This window comes from Sesamum indicum, linkage group LG6, assembly GCF_026168435.1.
Source record: "Sesamum indicum cultivar Baizhima isolate 11 linkage group LG6, ASM2616843v1, whole genome shotgun sequence".
Taxonomy (NCBI): Eukaryota; Viridiplantae; Streptophyta; class Magnoliopsida; order Lamiales; family Pedaliaceae; genus Sesamum; species Sesamum indicum.
The window spans coordinates 1,187,199-1,205,292 of NC_142662.1; the positions used below are offsets into that span (position 1 = coordinate 1,187,199).

The following is an 18,094-nucleotide window of genomic DNA, read 5'->3' on the forward strand; positions in this document are numbered from 1 at the left end:
ACAAAAACTATCCCAAGACAATTGGATACATCAACATATCCATAAAACCTCTCAAACTTGATTCTTGTGTCAGAATCAAAGTGAAAATTATTCCTGAAAATTCAGACAAAAACTGAAACAAACCAAGTCTACTACACCTTTAACTGAACATGGAAAATGTAAAGAAACAGTAATGTGTTCAGTTTTTGGAGTTGATGGTGCGATCAACTTTTGCAGCCCCTTCTCTGATGGTGTCTTTGGCAGAGTCGGCGGACGCCTCCGCCTTCCCCACCACCGTGTCTTTGATCTTGTTCGTGGCGTCTTTAACAGATCCCCAGGCGTCCTCCGCCGTTTGCTTCACTTTTCCGGCTGCGTCCTGGGCAGTCTGCTTCACTTTGCCAGCCGCGTCTTGCGCCGTGCTCGAGACCTTCCCCGCCATGTCGCCCATTTTCTGACCCGCCTGTTTCGTGTTCTCACCATTCAAACACATGCATTAGAATTTCAATTACTCTATCTATCCCGAAATTACTGATATAAGCAGATTAAATTTAGGAAAAAAATGCATTTTAAACCCCTATAATACGATAAATGAACAAAACATTTTACGTGACAAAAAAAAAAAAAAAAATGGCAAATCACTCCTTGTATTTTAAAAAATGAAGCAAATTACTCTCACAATCTAAAGCTTTGATAGTGGGTAATTTGCTTTATTTTCTAAAATATAGGAGGTAATTTATTATTTTTTTTTCACAATTTTTTTTATTCATTTAACATATCCAAAAAAAGAAAAAATATGAAAATGATATTAAATATTAACAGATAATTACATTTACACCCATTATGTATGATTTATTTAAATATAATTTATGTTTAGTTTGAAAAGAATACCCAATCACATAATAAACGTAATTTATGTATAATACGAATGCAATGACTAATTACATAATAAATACAGAATCAATTAAATAATAAGTATAATTTTTATATAGTCTAAGGATTAATATGACCGGATCACATAATAAACTATTCCATTTTGTTGTACGATTAGTTGATTCAATTAGATATGACCTATATACTTCTTTACACCACTATTTCGGGTTTATATGCAATTACTTCATATAATATTATAAATGAGCAAATTACTTCTATATATATAAAAAAATAATAGCAATTTACTCCCCTCTCCCCTCGCATGTTTTTTAATTGAAAGACACGATAGGATAAATCGATGCATTTTTTAAAACATAAAAAGATAAATTACTATTTTTTTTATAAAAAAAATAATTTATTCATTTATAATATAACAATTAAATTATTTGTATTTTCCCCTACTATTTCAATATTTGGCAATATTAGCAGTCCAAAATGCAGTAGGTGGTGTTGAATACTTTGTAGAAGTGCTGGAAACTGGCAGTTAAACTTTTAAATTAATAGTATAGTAATAACCAAAAGAATATTGTAATTTTTTTTTGTTTTCTCAACATACATTATCTGCAGCAGCAGTGGCCTCCTTTTTCACTTGTTGGCCGCCCCTCTTGGCCGCATCCACGCCCTTCTTGGCGGCGTCGCGGCCGTGCTTAGCTGCCTCGGCAGCCTCATCGTATGTAGCCATCGTGCCATAACGTCTACCCGCACCCTATCTCATTTTCATCATTCTAAATCAAATTAATATAATATCATCATAAAAACAAAAAAAATAAGCAAAAAAAAAAAAGGATCGAAATATACGTGAAAAATAGGAAGAAGAGAGAGGGTAGGTTGGCGGCCAAGGATGAAAGGTAGTTTGTTGGTGGTTGGGAGCTTTGTGATGGAGGTGGTGAACGCGATGCTTGTCATAATTACTAATATTATTCTGTTAATATAATTAAATTTTATCTCTTTATATATAGTTAAGATGAGGTGAGTGAGGAGTTGGACAGTTTGAAATTGTTAGATGTGATGATTGTATTGTATTTATAGTGGAAACAAAGATGTAAGTGTTGTATTGAACATGAGTTTTGGTTTTTACATGGCGTAGCAATAATGCGATTTCTTCTCCTTTCATAAACCACTCATTTGTGGAAGCAATGCATGCTGACCAAGTTATTTCTGTTTTTTTTTTTTAAATATTTTTGTATATGGAAAATGAATATTAATATAAGGGTATATCACAACGGGTTTTTTTTTAGATTTGTTATAATTATAAATACTTTTCATTTTCGAAAAATTATAAATACCCTTTGCAATTAATCGTCATCTAAGAAATACTCCATCGTGACAGCCCACTACAGGGAGTATTTGTCAGACAATCTTAAATTTTAAGAAATTACTTATAATTTTTTAAAAAATAAGAGAGTATTTATCATTACGACAGACCTCAGACATTCATGATATACGGTGTCAATTAAAAGGATTTGCAAAAGGACTGAGGCCCAATACAAGTGAAAATGGGGATGTAGATCTTATGTAACATGGACAAGAGTTTATTAAACTTGTGCATTCAGTTGAAAAAGTAAATGTAAGGGGAGTCGCCAACTTGCAGGAATGCAGATGGAAACCCACGTGGACTTAAGCTTCACACACATAGGGATGACGACAGGACGGGTTTGAATGAATTCAGGAATCGTCCTCCCATCTCCATAAAGGACTTGGATTCCTTCTAATTTTTTTTATGCCCCGCCCCACCTTCCTATAAGATCAATCTCGACGAATTTAACCCAATAAATTCGATTATTTTATTTTTTTATGTATATTCAACTTATAAATTATAAATATAATTGTCTATCAAATATTCAACTACAAATAAAATTATTGTGACAAAACAACTCAAACTATCCATAGCAATTATAGATTGGTAACGACTTTTACATCTTTCATCGTCAATTTATCAACTATTGAATAAATATTTAATAATAAATAAATAATATAATGTAATATTTTATTAATGTTTAAACTCTATAACAATCAAATTTGGGGGAAGAAAAGACGGACTAATAAGTGAAAACAAAAAGTAAAAGAATTAAAATATATATATGTTATATCGGAGCGGCTTTCGAAACTAGCCCTTAAGGACCTGGGGGTGCATCTAATTTTTCGGAACCACCCCACTTTTAATTTTTTGGATTCGAATCCACCATAGTGAGGACGGTTTGAAATGAATTTTGATGGGTATGATTTCAATTGTAACTTCTATTCAATCCAGCACAAAAAAAAAAGATGGTTCGAATTCCTTTTTTTTATTAAATTAATATTTAATTTTAAATACTGATTTTTTTATATTCATATAATTTTCATAAATATTTATAAAATTAAATTAAAGTTAAAGTGGAATAAAAAAAAATAGGAAATTGTTTATATTTTGTGTGTGTTGCAAATGCAATTGAGTGAGTTGGTTGAGTGGTAAACATATGGGCCACCAAATTACAGTTGTTGTTGTGCAGTGGTGAGATGACAGCTCTCTTCTCTTCTTCTGCCACTCTTCTCAGCCCCTCCTTCTCTTACCAAAACATAAACACATTTTTTTGGAAAAAAGTTTTTCTTTGTTATTCTGTGCTTCAAACTTCCTTACTTGTAGTTCTGTTTCTGTACCAGGAAACTAGGGGGGGAGGGGGGGATGGAAAAACCCAAAAAATAATAGGAAGTTTCAGGATCAGCATAAATGATAGGAATAATTATATTTATATCCTCTAAACTATAATTGTGTAAATGATTTACACAAACCACTCAAGTTTTTTAGAAAATTAAACATTCACCCTACCGAAAACGTTAGTATTACTATACAAACTATCTCTATTTATTTCGAGTGTATGAATGATGATGTAGTAACCAAATTAAAGAATGTCTGAATGAGTCTGGTCAAAGTCAATGTCCAAAGATGATTAAGTTCCCTTTGTTGGGAATAATAAATAAAAAAATGCAATGAATTAAGTCTAGACAAAGTAGGTTGGATTAGGATTAATCAGATTAAAGTTTGCAGGAGTCCCAAGTTTTTGTTGGTTGCCTGTGGCTGAGGGCAATAAATTGTGTATCCAGCTAAGGCATGTGCATGCTGTAAATATACATCTCCTCTACTTAATCTTCATGCTTTCCCTCCACCCTACATATCTAGAAAGAAAACCCCCCATATATCATAACACATGATTCATATACATTTATTTCCATGCATTCATTGCTCTCAACTGCTCCTTTCTCACCATTTCTGTTCCCACTCTCTTTAAAAAGCCAGCAGAGGCTGACAATTCTTTCAGGTGTCAAGTGAGTGTTGGGGAGAGCTAAAGTTTAGAGAAAATTAGATATTGAGGGAAATGGCGAGGTGGGTTTTCATGTTTCTTGTTGCTCTTCTCGTGGCCTGTCAGGCGGCAGCCAGGGTTGTGCCGGGGAGCGATGGTGTTACTGATCAGAAGAACTTTGTCTTCTTCGGGGGCGTTGGCAGCAATGGGATACCATTTGGCAGCGTTGGAGGTATTGGGACTGGGCCCAACGGTGGTTTTGCTGGAGTAGGTGGCGGCTTCCCTGGTGGATTGGGCGGTGGCTTTGGTGGCGGAGCTGGTGGTGCTGGGAACTTGCCGTATCCTTGAAGCTACCTCCGGGTGTGTGGCTGCTTTGGAATGTTGGCCTGTTGTTGTAATGTAGGGTGGTTAATTGTTCTAGTGTATTAGCAGATTTTACTTTTATTTGTAACGTAATTATGTGTGGTTTGCTTTGCTTACATGTAGGCTGTAGCTATGATTGATGTTATCTTGTTGGAGTGCGTTAAAAACTTGACTCGGTTGAGCTTGTCTGCAAGTTTTAGTCTAAGATTGTGTATGATTAATAAAAAGGTTTTAGTATGGATATATAACTGTCTGGCAGATAATTTCAAGTTCTATGTTGATATTTGCATAGCCTACACTATTAACACGAGTTCTTCATCCAAAAGCAGAGCAAAACAAGGGAGGAGAGAGCTGATTGCTGTAATTTCCAAGCAAACTTGTGAAACTTTGAATACCTCCTAAATAAATGAAGGCTATCGGTAACATCACATTTTCTGTTAAATGAAATTTCCATCGTTTATGATCATTGTCATAACCAGCCCATGACCAAAGATGCGTTCAACAAAATGAACAAGATGTGAACAGTAAACTCATAATCATCACATATAGAGCCCCTCAGGAACACCCTCTTTCTTCTTGAACATGACCTTATCTTTAGCCTTCTTGAAATCTGCATGTGTCACCTGATCATCATAGTTTAAGTTTGTCAATCTGTGCAGTCAGAATATGAAATACAAGGGCAAAAGTAATATCAGGTCATCATAAAACAGTGAGGTATACACTAATCACCTCCTAGTGATTTTATCCGCATGTTAAACATTCAGAAACGAGAAACCTATGCAATACAGCAACCTTGCAATGTCTTTGCAATTATGCAACATTAAGCTAAATAGAGAAGTGGCTAAGTGAGTTAACTTTGATTCTAGAACAGTGAAGCAATTTCATCCACTCTTTAACAAGTGATTCCTGAAAACTTCTTGTATATGACTAGAAAAGTCTTGAGATCTTGTATTCCTGAAAACTTCTCTTGCACCAGTTGACACGATGGATTTCTGAACACAAATGAACACTGATAGGGCCAGATTACAGGGCAACTGTCTACTAATGTAAATTTAATCTGTTAGATACCCCCCAATTAGCATTCAAACATAAAATAGAGAGCCATAGGATTCTCAACAACAAAAATGTATCCTTTTTGCATGATTTATGTCAAGAAATTAACACATTCGAGAAGCATGCATTATAATTTTATAAGAATAATTATGTGAACCATAAAGGTTTTACTTTGAAAAAGCTGGCACCAAATTAAGCAAATGTGCTCATCGCTCTGGGAAAATGATATCTGCCCTTCTTTTCCCTTTAATTTGTGTGTGTGTGTGTGTGTGTGTGTGTTTTGGGTGCTCATGATGAAAACCAGTTAAAGAGAATTCTGAAAAACTGGTGAAAGCTTTGTCAAATTACCTTCATGCGGCGCTCTCTCAAAGCAAGTAAACCAGCTTCAGTACATATGGCTTTGATATCAGCTCCAGAAAACTCATCTTTTGTCATAACAAACTCTTCCAGGTTGACATCATCAGCCAAAGTCATTCTTGATGTGTGTATCTGAACATCAACAAGAGAATACTGAATGAGGTGCATGGTCATTGGAAATTTTGAATATAGTGAACCAAGTAAACACTTCTTAAGCGAGAAATCACGGCATGCATACCTGGAAAATCCGTCTCCTGGTCTTGATATCTGGAAGGGGAAATTCAATCTTTCTATCTATTCTACCTGGCCGGAGGAGGGCTGGATCAAGACTTTCAATTTTATTTGTTGCAAGAATTACTTTCACATCTCCTCTTGAATCAAAACCATCTAATTGATTCAACAATTCCAACATAGTTCTCTGAATTTCACGTTCACCACCTGAGTGGGCATCATACCTGCAGATATGATTCTCTCATAAGTACCAGCTTTTTCCTATTACGTGGCCACTAACACTCTGGAAATTACCTTTTTGTACCCACAGCATCAATTTCATCAATAAAGACGATGGATGGTGAAAGATCATCGGCAACTCTGAAGAGTTCTCTCACCAACTTAGGACCATCTCCCAGGTACTTTTGAATTAATTCACTTCCAACAACACGCAAGAAAGTTGCCGATGTAGAATTTGCCACAGCCTGAAGAAATTTATGAAGACAAGAGGTTTACCAACTGTTGACTACAAACTACCATACAAAACATAACAAATCAGTCTGATAGAGCAAAAACAGCAGTCCCTTAACAAATCCATGGGAAGCCATATGCAGCAACCATCCGAATGAGACAGTCACACGCTACTTTTCAACAACTAATCCAGAACAGTGGCCCCCCAAGGCACCATATGTTTCAGCTCCATTAGTTAAGCTCATATAGTAATCAAGTGCAAGAAAATAGCTCTTACCTAAAACAGTTAAGGTAAGAAGAAATTCTCACAAGCTTGAGGAAGCAAGCTCTCAAGCTTAGGCCACTTGAAAGCTCATTCATCATTATTATTGCAAATATCACTCTAGGGGAAAGGTAGCACATAAATGGCAGTCAACAAAGTAGTTGAAGAAGTTTCATGTTTCGTTCCCCTCATTATTGACTAATATGAAGACGAACAGCATCATTTAAGAAACAAATAACAGATGCTAAAGACAGTTCATCATATGAATTTACTGATTCATCAAAGCAGATAAAGTATATCCCCCTGCCAAATTGAAAGGTAAGTATAAAAATACAAGAGCACACACCTTTGCTAGTAATGTTTTCCCTGTTCCAGGTTCTCCATAGAGTATGACTCCCTTGGGAGGTTTAATACCAATATCTTCGTATAGTTCAGGGTGCGTTAAAGGAAGCTCAACTGCCTCTTTGATCTCCTGGATCTGGGCATCCAGACCACCAATATCAGCATAGGACTCCAATGGAGCCTTCTCAACCTTCATTACAGATACCATTGGGTCCACTTCATCTTGAAGCAGGCCAACAACAGAAAGAACCTGCAACAGAAGAAAGTTTCCTGAAATTAACCAACTGTATTAGGCAACTCCAACCTCCCAACCCCAAGAGGTGCCTTCTTTCCAGGACAACTTTTCTCTAGAGACCAACTTTTCTTCTTCAATTAATTATATGTTTCTCCCTTTTTGGTTAAGAAGTCCTGGACAGTGGACACAACAGAAAAAATGTATCTAAAAACAAGAATGCAACCCACATTCTAGCTTCAAATTTCATGGATACAAAAAGCCCGGTTCTCTCTCTTCCTTCACAAGCTCAAATTTCTTGAATTTGTTGATTCTCCAAAAGAATGCTTACGGCTAGCGCAGACCAAAATTAAACAAAGTCCCAGTAATATAATTAAAAACCTAATTACCCAAACCTCTCGCAATTAAAAAAAACACTAATTTACACAGAGAAAGCAGGAAATATACCTTATTGTGCATAAGAATGGCACATCCGGGCTCAAGTTGGTCCTTATCCACAAACGACAAGATCCCAACATAATACTCCGGCCCAACCGACGACGAAACAATAGCATGATTCTCATCAATCAACTCCTCCAAGTTCCCGACACTCATCGGCGAGCCTCGCAAGTCATCGACTTTCGACCGATCCTCCTCTGTCTTCTCTTCCTGCGGCTTCAATCTCTCCTGATTGGCCACGAACTCCTCCTCCATCAACAAATAGTCCTTGATTCGCTCTAGCTTTAAAAGCCGCAGCTTACACTTCGTCAACGGCGTCACTGTCGGAATCCTAGCAGCCGCCTCCGGACCCTTCTGCTTACGCTGCTTACGGCCCACGCGAGCAGGAGGCGCCGCCGGTTCGAACTTCTTTTCCTTCTTGTCGCCGTCGTTTTTACGGTCACCGGGTAGCTGCCGGTTCAGCCCACCGGGTGTGCCCTGACCCATGGCTGCGAAGCGCAATTGAGGATTCGGATTTGGGGTTTGTGTGGGGATTATGCAGCTGAGAAAGAGTTGTCTTTGCCTTCAAGAAAGAATGTAAACAGACAGAGACCAATGGAAAGAGAGCAGAAAATGGAAATGTTGTATTCTGCAGGCACGTGAGTTCCACGTGATATGAGATAATGGGCCTTGGGACGAACAGGTTGAAGTACAAATAAAGAACCCGAAACCAAATTGGGCCTATTACTTTTATGACTAGGCCCAAAAGTTGCCTCATTCATGGGCTTCGGCCCAAACTCATGAAGGCAAGCCCATGCTATTATGAGCAGATCTACAAATAAGCCCAAGGGCACTAAGGGAAACAATCAAAACAACCCCTTTTAACTGAAAGCTTTCAAGTATTCTGGACAGTGTGGTTCTTCTATTAGATTTAGGGGCTTGTACGCAATATCTTCTATTTTTGGGGTAAAAATAAATTTATAAAGATTATTTTTTTTTTAGACTACTGAGATCCGAGTGTTTTAATATACAAGTAAAAACAATAAAGTTTAAATTTCTATGTCTGAAAAATAATTTAATATTACAATTATATCGGAGGTTGATGTGAAACTACTTATAGTTTTTTATTTAAATTAACTTAATTTAAGCAGTTTAAAAATAAAAATTATACATTAAAAACACCACTTTTCTATTTATTTTTAGTAATAAGTTGATAAACAATTTTTTTAAATGTTTACAAACAACCTCATTATAACTTAACGTTACATTTTAGATTTTATTATTATAAAAATATAATTCAAATATAGAGTTGGTATGAATTTTGCACGCTTAGCCTTGATGTGTGATATTAATATAATATTAGTTTATTATAAACTATCCAAATAAACAACAAATGTTCGAAACTGCACATGAGATTGCTAACTGCTTCATTAATTATTGAAAACAAAAATGGACGTGACGACTAAAATTGGAAGAAATTTTTTTTTATGAGATTTACTAGTAAAAAGTCACAAATAAAATTATATTGAAAAAGATTGACCAAAAACACGATATTTTCTTAAATTATTTTACAAGTACGAAAACAAAATCCATAAAAAATGAGATTTATAGGACAAATGTGGCTTGCTAGATCTTTATTTCTAAATATGGTAGAAAGTGAACGTAATATACATATTCATACCCTAAGAAACGGGTAAAGATCCTAACGACTAAAGACCAATAGAAAGAATACCAACCACCATCCCTTCCCTTTATTTTAAGTAAAGTGGATCAAAATAAGAAGGCATGCATGCACATCAAGGCTTTGACTACCTCGTTGGCTTTGATCGGCTTGAATCAATTTTATGACAAGTGTCATGTAATTGATATATAATTCTGAAGACTTGACCAAATACATGACAAATGTAACAGATTTATACTGTATCGATTTGATTATTCGGTCGAACCTGATTCGAATAAAAATTTTCCAACTTTATCGTATCCTCACTAAAATTATACTGCCTTTCCTCAAAACTACTGTTTCCAGTTTGAATTTCACGAATCTCTCTGCCCAGAGCCAAGACTAAGTAACGAGAAAAGACCGATACTAAGATAAGGGTTACATGTTAGAATACGATAAATGATGTTAGCTAAGAGGGTCTGGAATGTACTTGGGCTCTACTCTCTCTTTGTCGTTCTCTCTCTCTCTCTTTACAAAATTTTGTCGGGCAGAACGAAAGCCTCCCCTCGTTCGCTTTTCACTGAATCAACCTGCAAATGTGCAACAATACTTAGAGATGTTAAAACATTAAATGATTTTTCTCGTTAACAGTTTAAATAAAGTAGTCATTTAACATATATGGTACCAAATTAAAGCAAGTCTTGAGCCTCCAACAACGTAAACATTTAGATGAGGTGGTTATTTTTGTAATGCATATAGTCCTAGTCCTAAAGATTCCCAGCCAGTCCTACAACCTTAAATTATGAAACTCTCGAGTATGTATCCTTAATTTGACCTGACCAACAAGCAGTGTCATACAATGTAATAGTTCCTAGACTCAGTTTTTACATGAATGAATTGGAGTATTTGAAGTTGGATCATGTCTGCTTCTATTGCAACCAGTATTGGGAGTTCAAAAGTTGGAGGTTTGATCCAATGGTCTAAGGTTGATATGATGTAATTACAGCAATGTCTTACCAGGTTGCTGATTATCAGGGTTGCCCATATCTTTGCTGCTACTCGGCTTGCTGACACCAGGCTGCACCACTGCTTGGTTCTACAAAACAAAATAGCGGGATTCGTTAGTATCTCTGAACGCCAAAAGGCAGTTGTGAGTCTCCAATTTCTAATTGAGAAGAATCCCAAATCAATCCTTTATTGAAGTGCAAAAAACAGAACAAAAATATCGAAAAATGGAAGCAAATGAAACCTTAGGGGTTAAACTTGCCTGTGGCAAAGGTAGTTGTGCTTGTTGGAGACCGAGAAACTGTTGATATGGATCGATGAAGTTTGGCATTCTTGGTTGGTTTGGATTGTGGGAAGTAACTGAGTTTAATATGGGATCTGTTTGGTTAGGAGCCTGGATTCTTGAAGGATCAGGCACTGGAACTGGCTGCATATGAAATGGTGGCATGGGAAATCTAGGACCCATATGTGCTGCAGCAGCTGGATTTGGCATTGCCGAACCGGGTAACATAGATGGATACGGGCGGTTCATCCCCATATCCATACCCATCCCCATACCCATGCCCATTCCCATAGCCGGCATGTATTGTTGCATGCCAGGGTACATCATAGGCATCATCCCACATCCCATCGACATCATCTGCAATAATTGTACATGCAATGAGCTTCTTCTTTACAAGAACACAAAGTGAAGTTTCGATTAAGACACTAAGCAAACTCTACCTGCACTTGCAGTTGAAGTGATTTCAAATACTCGATCGCCTCATCCAACATCGAGGCCTTGTCAGACTAAATATTGAGGAAAGCAAAACAACAACTCAATACAAAGTATTGTATAGCATTAGTTCAAGACAAGTGAAGTAATATCCGGAAATCCAAACCTTGTTGCAACGAGGTATGAGTTCTTGCAGCGCCTTCATCTTTTCATTTATTCTATCTCGACGCCTCTACATACATAACAACATCCAAGTAACTAAGCAAATAACTTCAGCATGAAACGTAGCGTAAACTTGGACATGTACATACCCTTTCCGATAGGTTGTGGACTTCTGCAGCACGAGACCTCTTTGTTGAGGTTGAACCACGGCCTTGTTTTTTAGCCTCCCCAGCCTCAACCTCAATGTCCTACAACACCAGACAGTAGCAAAAGCTAAATAAAGAGGTAAAAATTAAAATACACATTTCGCAGCCATGATCTTGCTTTTATGTAGAGCCGAAGGGAAAATTTGTTTTATAAATAATTCACTGCTTGGTTTCAACCATACATTATTAGTGTATATGAATTAGGTGTTAAAACACTAAATTGTGAAGAATACTACAGTAGTTGTGCATAATTGTGCGGACATAATATGATTCATATCATTCGATACTTTAAAACATAGTTCATATGAAAAAATCTTTGCAAAGATATCATTCTTGGCATAATCTTTTCTTGTAAAAATTTTGCATTACAGCATTCGCATTCGCCACAAACCAGAAGAGAGTTGTCCAAATTTAGTTAGTGAATACCAATTTTCATTTTTTATGCTCAAGGACTCAAGTTATTTGATATAAACACATCATGGTTAATCTTGTTATAAACTACAGGATATTTGCAACCTTATTGTGACTATAACCATGGCTTCAAGCCACAAGACTCCTCATGCTATAATTTTTTCTTTTTGATCTAGCCTCATGCTATAATTAAACAGACAATTCTATATTAAAATTATTGTTTATAGATATTATAGAAAAAAAAGAACAATTTGAAATACACAGCTCAATCAGTCATACTTTCAGCACTGTCTTATCAGATTGTAAGAACTGTCTTCTCAGATTTTAAGATGAGACAAATCTAAAATAAAATAAATTTCAGAAAATTCTAAAATTTTGTACTTAGTGAGAACAGACAAAAAAACAATTATGATATATATATATATTTGAAAAAAAAAAGAAAAAAGAAGTGAAGAATGGTGAATAGAAACAAGAGAAATTTTTTAAAATAAACCTTCTGGGATACGGACCATACGGTTATTATGCCGGTTAGAGCCGCAGTCTCAATATGTGTGATAATGTATTGTGTGAAGTGTGTCTGCAAACACCAAGGGTCGTCGGTAAATCGCAATTAGACAACATAAGGACAAGCTGGTCTGAGTATGTGGGGTGACCCCCGCGCTGAAAACTTTGCCCTCTCTCGCGCCGTGCTGCTCCATTCACGGCGCACTGCTCCTACTTTTGCCCCCCAAATTCATTTTCTACACTATGCCGGGTGCGCACTGGGACTCTTGTCACCTGGTGGGAAGAAACTTGTGGTTCTGACCCCTCCACGTGGCCAGCCTCAGATGCACAATCTCTGTTGTGCATTATCACTTGCCACGTGTTAAGGGCAGCAGCCTAGTGGTGCACTCCCCGCCGAAATATTAACGTGCCCCACCCCCACGACGACATTAGTTTTACGTCGGTTAAGTTGTTTTATTTTTATTTTTTTATAAAATTTTATTGAGATAATTCTATGCCAATATAGTTGGATTGATGATGCAGGATATGATTTATTACATTATATAATGATTTATATATTTGGTATTATTCGCCATTTTGAATTTAAAATTTTATTTTTTAATTACAGTACAGATACAGATACAGATGATTATGTATGTTATCTTTTAGGTGGAATATGTTATGCCACTTGTATATGCAAGTGGTACGAAAATAGAACTTTTTTATTTTATTCTTTTCGAAACAAAAGCACAAATTATTATATGAGTACAGGTTTGAATCGATTACAAGATAATATATCTAATAATGTTGATCTTGATTTTTATATATCACCTAATTCAATCATGATGTAAATATATTTTGAATGTTACATAGTATATTAAAATATGGGCTGGCTCTCGATAAGATTTAGCATTGTGATATTGAAGTAGAGTTTTGGATATTAAGTGAAATATTAGTATGAGGACCGACAGAAACTAAAATATGTTATTATAATTATATTAATTTTTAATATACTCTCTTAACACTTGATTTATATAAAAATGAGGCCATGCCCACGCTCTGCGCACGTTAGTTAGATGGCTCTAACCGACGGTATAGTTTGGGAACAAGCAAAAATGAATTAGGAGTTCTAATTTAGGTGTTTTGGCGGTATTTAGAATTAAAAGACAATCATAAGTAGGGATTGTTGCTTACCTCACTCTGACATTCGTTGTCGTCAGCTTCTCTTGCTTTGCGTTTCCGGTCTTCTGGGGGAGGCGGCGCTCTCTGCGGAGGCGGTGGCGGTGGCGGTGGCGGCTCGCTGGCGGTGAAACTGGCTCCGGAGCCGCCGGAGGATGTACCAGCTCCTAATTCTCCGGTCCTCGCGGAAGTGCCGCCCGCCGTGGCAGTGCGGCTCTCTAAGTTCACCTGCGCTCTGCTGTCCGCTACCGTGTGAGAAACTCTAGACTCCGGCGCATACCTCGGAGTCTCATTGGACTCCACCACGGTTGATTCCCTCGCTGTTGTTACTGATGGCCTCGGTGTCGGCTCGGTCCTCGGTCTATTAGGAAGCCTCGAGAAATGCACGAAATTCTGTAAGCGTGGGGGATTATCCGGTTTGATGGCCGGCGGCGGTATAGGCGGCCGAGGCGGAACCGGCGGCGGGCGGATCTCTGAGACCGGTCTAGAAGGTGTTGTGGTGGGGATGGGCGCTGGCGGAGGAGGAGCTGAATATAGGAGATCCGTATAGAAATCGCGATCGAAGGAGGAGTCATCGAGTGGATATTGAAGCCAAGACGCCATCTCATCCTCCTGCATAAATAAATGTTGCTGCTCTTCGCCGCTCGATCGGATCTCTCTCTCTGCCGGAATCACTACCTCGCCTCTGCCGCTGCCACTGCCGAAGGTACTCTTCTTTGATGGTCGTTGATTCTGGCTCTGCATCACTACTTGGCCGTTTTGCCATAGCAACTCCATGATCTCCTCTTCACCTCTAAGTTCAAACAATACAATCGCATCTCACATGTATGTTTGCTTAAACTTATACCCATTGAAAGAATCAGAAACAGATTGCTAGTAATAAAAGCTTACGTTGCAGGCTTTATGGATCTGGAAAATCCAGAAGGCATAGGAGGTGAGAAGTCGTCTTCCATCTCGTGAAAATCCGGAACACAGTGATTCATACTCAGTTTATAGACTTCCAAATGAATTATCTTTAAAAAGAAATGAATAGTCCCTGGAGAGCACAAATTCACATCAAGAAAGAAAAGCTCCGCACAGTCTCAAATTTCAGCAGGAAATAACTAGTAATCTAGCAAAGTTCATCTTCTTCAACCCTCAAACAGAATAAGAGAGCTAATACCAATATTGATTGCTCTGCAGCCCACTCACAAAAAAAAAGAATCTTCAATCCACAGTGAACTCCACTCTACATATAGAAGACTCTTGCAATTGTCTTGGGTTATTCTTTCCAACTCTGGTGTTGAATGAATGAAATGGTGTTCCAAATAGGGGAAGTTGAGGAGAGTGTGAACTGAGGGCAGTTATACTATATTTGCAATACTCTCTCTCTCTTTCTCTCTCTTAAGTCTGCTTAGGTTATTATATATTGTTGGTTGTGGTATTGGTAAATGGCTTTTTCTGCTGCAAGGGAAGATAAGGCCTCTCTCTCAGCTCCAAACAAATTGAATATTGCTAATTGCGAAGAAGTAAAGGACGAAAAAGTTTGATGCAGACGGTATGCATCGGACAGTGCTTCTCTGTCCCCACTCCCCATTTCATTACAACACAACAATCATCCACTTATCATCATCAAATCCTGGTATGTATCATTCTTACTCTACTTCATTCTCTCCTGCGGCCCAAAACTTTCTTTCCATATATGTGGTAGCAATTTAATTCTCTCTATGCTTTCCTGTTTCCAGACTAATTATTTTACATTTGATTACTGGGTTTGACTCTTGCATCTACATCTGAGTTGGTCAATCAATTAAAGTTAAGGATGTGATATATTTGTCTGTTTTTTTTTCTTAGTATAATAACCTGACCACACATGATAGAATTCAATTTTGTGGTTGCCGACAAAAGTATTTTCTATTACCAGATCTTGATATCTGGTCATTTTGTGAAATATAATTAAATTTAAGACTTAAAAACTTATTAAATTATGAAATGATTATTATAATTAGCTAGTTAGAAATGAAAAAGCTTTATTTAATAACGCAACAAAACAAGTCGGAAAAATGTTGTAGTATTAGTTAAATTAAGATTCATGCAATGGCGTCACGCATGAAATATTTTTCCCTTTGTTAAAATTTCAATGCTTATGCATTCCCATTTCCGAGATTGTTCGGTTCCTCAATTCAATTCTTTAACTTACCCTATCCTAGGAGACCTTTTCTTTTCAATAAAGAATTTAAATTTTGGGGATCAAATTTAATTATATACTTTATTATAATTCATGTCATATGATTGATCATTCTACATTTGTGATTATAATTTCTCTGTTGAAGAGTCAAGATGTGGTCACACCCTTTCCGAATAAAATAATAATAATAATAAATAAATAAAATCACAAGATTTTGGTATGTATATGATAAACCTAAAATACTAGTGGAAGTGAGCAAAGAAAAGCATACGTACGGCGACTCTAAGCCATATTTTGGTTAATCATATAAGCGCCCAATCCTATGCTATTATTTCCAGATAGTGATACTCTAAGATTATAATTTAATTAAAAAGAAAGTTACAACTGTTTAATGAGTAGGTTTAACCTTTAAGATAATCTGACAAGGACACCTGTTGACAACTTTTTTTAACTTTTAATTCCCATTGCTCAAAGTGGTTTCTGTACTATTATTGCATTATCCATCATGCTGTCCCTAATATAAAACTACTTTAACTACTGCCTCCTTAGATTTGTTTAAGTTGATGATAACGACAATTAACTGTATAAACTGTCGCTATGTAAAAGTTACTTGAGTTAATTAATAAAACATTATCTTAATTAAGTTTGTTTATTGATACAGATGACAACAGCCAACAACCCCCCACATGCCTAGTGATTAAGCTTTGTTTATGTAGAATTATTAAAATAGATTGCTTGATCTTTTGAATTGCCATATGGGAGTTATGGTAGTTTAGCAGAAATATTCTTTGCACGTGTGTGCTCATGAACTTTCTTTTCAGTTTTTGTGTTTTTCCAGAAAGCACAATATTGTTATGTATGTATATATATATATATATATGTACTGGAAAAATATAAAAAGTCATCAAATTTTGGAATTTCGTGCATTTAAATTTGTGAATACTTAGACTATAATGCGTATAATAGTAATTGATTTAGATTATGCACAGCAAGAATCGCAGGCTAAAACTTAGTCTAAAATTTTTTATAATAGTTTGGGAAATGAAAAAGTTACGGTTTCAGAGAAGAAGAGAAAAAGTCCATTTTATATTTCAGGAAAACAGATTTGTTTATTTTAGTAATTGATTGTGCATTTATTGGTACTCTTTGATGATTGATTAACAAGTATATATATGTATTTGATGCTTCACTCAAAAGAAAAATTGGAAAAAAGGTGGGAAATGTTCTGATGACTCGAAATGTAGTCTGAATGTGTGTGTGTGTGTGTATATATATATATATATATATATAAAATAAATCAAAATGGAAAAGCAGGCTGAGGGCATCTAATTAAGCAAGTGATGGGGACGAGGCATATGCTTCCAGGCCTACAAGTAGTACTCAAAACTATGCAATGTGCATGCACTAAGTCCCCTGAAAATGACACTCTTGCCCGTCTCTTCTCACCATCACCATATATACATATTTATTATTCCAGTTCAAGTTGGTCTTTTGGGTGACTGTCTATTTTGTTCGATTCTTGATCCACATAAGGAACATTGGCATCACGCTAATCTCATCCATGGAGTAGTCTTATTTGCCTTCCTCCAGACATCAATCATTTTATGTACTTCAACAATCACACCACTTATTGGTGGCTTCGCATATTCGAAAATGTCTTACATTGCAACACATATTTCTAAAATTCCTTAAAAAGAGAACAACAGAAAATATATATAGTGCAAGAAGGCTGCATATTAGTTTATAACTCTTTTTCTTGTCTTCACTCGGCAAAAATCTTCCCACCTACTAATTCACGTGCATCAGGTCTGAAAATTCCAAATATACATTCCGCGGTGGAATTTACATTATACTAAACAGTCTGAAACAACGCTATTCAGTGGTTTTCACATGATACGCTCCCCACAACATACACGCCCCAAATAGACAGGGGGAAACCATTACACATGCAATGTTTGACATGTCAAGCCCTGCTGATTGCGTGTACAGTAGATGTCGGCACCTCAAGAAACACTAAGGGATATCATCAGGGCCCAGGCCACTTTGACTTATATCTAAGAGCAAGGTCAGCCTCCGTACGTTTAGAATGGTCTTTTCCCTTTTCTTCTTTCTGAAAATATACGGACAGTGCTCCTAGAGTGGAATGAGTTACAGGAGTCTAATGACAGAAACCCATAACACGGAAATTTCGGTGGTGAAAGTCGCCGAAGTC

General features: G+C 36.7%; 4 protein-coding genes and 1 long non-coding RNA gene across 6 annotated transcripts; 2 read left to right on the plus strand and 3 right to left on the minus strand.

The window, feature by feature from the left end:
• Positions 1 to 14: 14 nt before the first annotated feature.
• Positions 15 to 1,815, minus strand: LOC105165706 (uncharacterized). Its single transcript, XM_011084803.3, has 3 exons — positions 1,708 to 1,815; positions 1,466 to 1,615; positions 15 to 439 (listed from the first exon to the last, which is right to left on the minus strand). The coding sequence occupies exons 1-3, from the start codon at positions 1,813 to 1,815 to the stop codon at positions 179 to 181; spliced, it is 519 nt and encodes a 172-aa protein (XP_011083105.1). The 3' UTR covers positions 15 to 178.
• A 2,294-nt stretch (positions 1,816 to 4,109) lies between these two features.
• LOC148787628 (uncharacterized) lies at positions 4,110 to 4,798 on the plus strand. The gene has a single exon (XM_088881790.1). It carries the CDS (start codon positions 4,263 to 4,265, stop codon positions 4,533 to 4,535), a length of 273 nt encoding a protein of 90 aa, XP_088737916.1. The 5' UTR covers positions 4,110 to 4,262; the 3' UTR covers positions 4,536 to 4,798.
• Positions 4,799 to 4,927: 129 nt separating this feature from the next.
• On the minus strand, positions 4,928 to 8,508 carry LOC105165704 (26S proteasome regulatory subunit 4 homolog A). The gene is made up of 6 exons (XM_011084802.3): positions 7,925 to 8,508; positions 7,250 to 7,495; positions 6,486 to 6,655; positions 6,199 to 6,415; positions 5,952 to 6,092; positions 4,928 to 5,173 (listed from the first exon to the last, which is right to left on the minus strand). Exons 1-6 carry the CDS (start codon positions 8,399 to 8,401, stop codon positions 5,090 to 5,092), a joined length of 1,335 nt encoding a protein of 444 aa, XP_011083104.1. The 5' UTR covers positions 8,402 to 8,508; the 3' UTR covers positions 4,928 to 5,089.
• A 1,282-nt stretch (positions 8,509 to 9,790) lies between these two features.
• PIL5 (phytochrome interacting factor 3-like 5) lies at positions 9,791 to 15,171 on the minus strand. Its single transcript, XM_088882290.1, has 9 exons — positions 14,878 to 15,171; positions 14,607 to 14,751; positions 13,731 to 14,508; positions 11,586 to 11,684; positions 11,441 to 11,506; positions 11,283 to 11,348; positions 10,822 to 11,199; positions 10,572 to 10,650; positions 9,791 to 10,144 (listed from the first exon to the last, which is right to left on the minus strand). The coding sequence occupies exons 2-9, from the start codon at positions 14,696 to 14,698 to the stop codon at positions 10,140 to 10,142; spliced, it is 1,563 nt and encodes a 520-aa protein (XP_088738416.1). The 5' UTR covers positions 14,699 to 14,751; positions 14,878 to 15,171; the 3' UTR covers positions 9,791 to 10,139.
• On the plus strand, positions 14,281 to 16,798 carry LOC110012113 (uncharacterized). Of its 2 annotated transcripts, none has more exons than XR_016066250.1 (3): positions 14,281 to 14,421; positions 15,171 to 15,336; positions 16,544 to 16,798. It is a non-coding gene; the product is annotated as an uncharacterized LOC110012113 (long non-coding RNA). The 2 variants fall into 2 exon arrangements; XR_002287206.2 differs by having other exon boundaries at positions 14,284 to 14,421; positions 15,166 to 15,336.
• Positions 16,799 to 18,094: the final 1,296 nt, after the last annotated feature.

Excerpts from the sequence above, each read along its gene's own strand:
- LOC105165706 (XM_011084803.3), bottom strand. The coding sequence starts at position 1,815 with ATGACAAGCATCGCGTTCACCACCTCCATCACAAAGCTCCCAACCACC. Across the intron at positions 1,616-1,707 it reads CTCTTCTTCCTATTTTTCAC|GGTGCGGGTAGACGTTATGG; the intron begins GTATATTTCGAT and ends AAAATGAGATAG. Across the intron at positions 440-1,465 it reads CCACTGCTGCTGCAGATAAT|GCGGGTCAGAAAATGGGCGA; the intron begins GTATGTTGAGAA and ends AACACGAAACAG.
- LOC148787628 (XM_088881790.1), top strand. The coding sequence starts at position 4,263 with ATGGCGAGGTGGGTTTTCATGTTTCTTGTTGCTCTTCTCGTGGCCTGT.
- LOC105165704 (XM_011084802.3), bottom strand. The coding sequence starts at position 8,401 with ATGGGTCAGGGCACACCCGGTGGGCTGAACCGGCAGCTACCCGGTGAC. Across the intron at positions 7,496-7,924 it reads CCATTCTTATGCACAATAAG|GTTCTTTCTGTTGTTGGCCT; the intron begins GTATATTTCCTG and ends CTTCTGTTGCAG. Across the intron at positions 5,174-5,951 it reads TGAGAGAGCGCCGCATGAAG|GTGACACATGCAGATTTCAA; the intron begins GTAATTTGACAA and ends TATGATGATCAG.
- PIL5 (XM_088882290.1), bottom strand. The coding sequence starts at position 14,698 with ATGAATCACTGTGTTCCGGATTTTCACGAGATGGAAGACGACTTCTCA. Across the intron at positions 14,509-14,606 it reads AGATCCATAAAGCCTGCAAC|AGGTGAAGAGGAGATCATGG; the intron begins GTAAGCTTTTAT and ends GTTTGAACTTAG. Across the intron at positions 11,685-13,730 it reads ACAACGAATGTCAGAGTGAG|GACATTGAGGTTGAGGCTGG; the intron begins GTAAGCAACAAT and ends CTGGTGTTGTAG.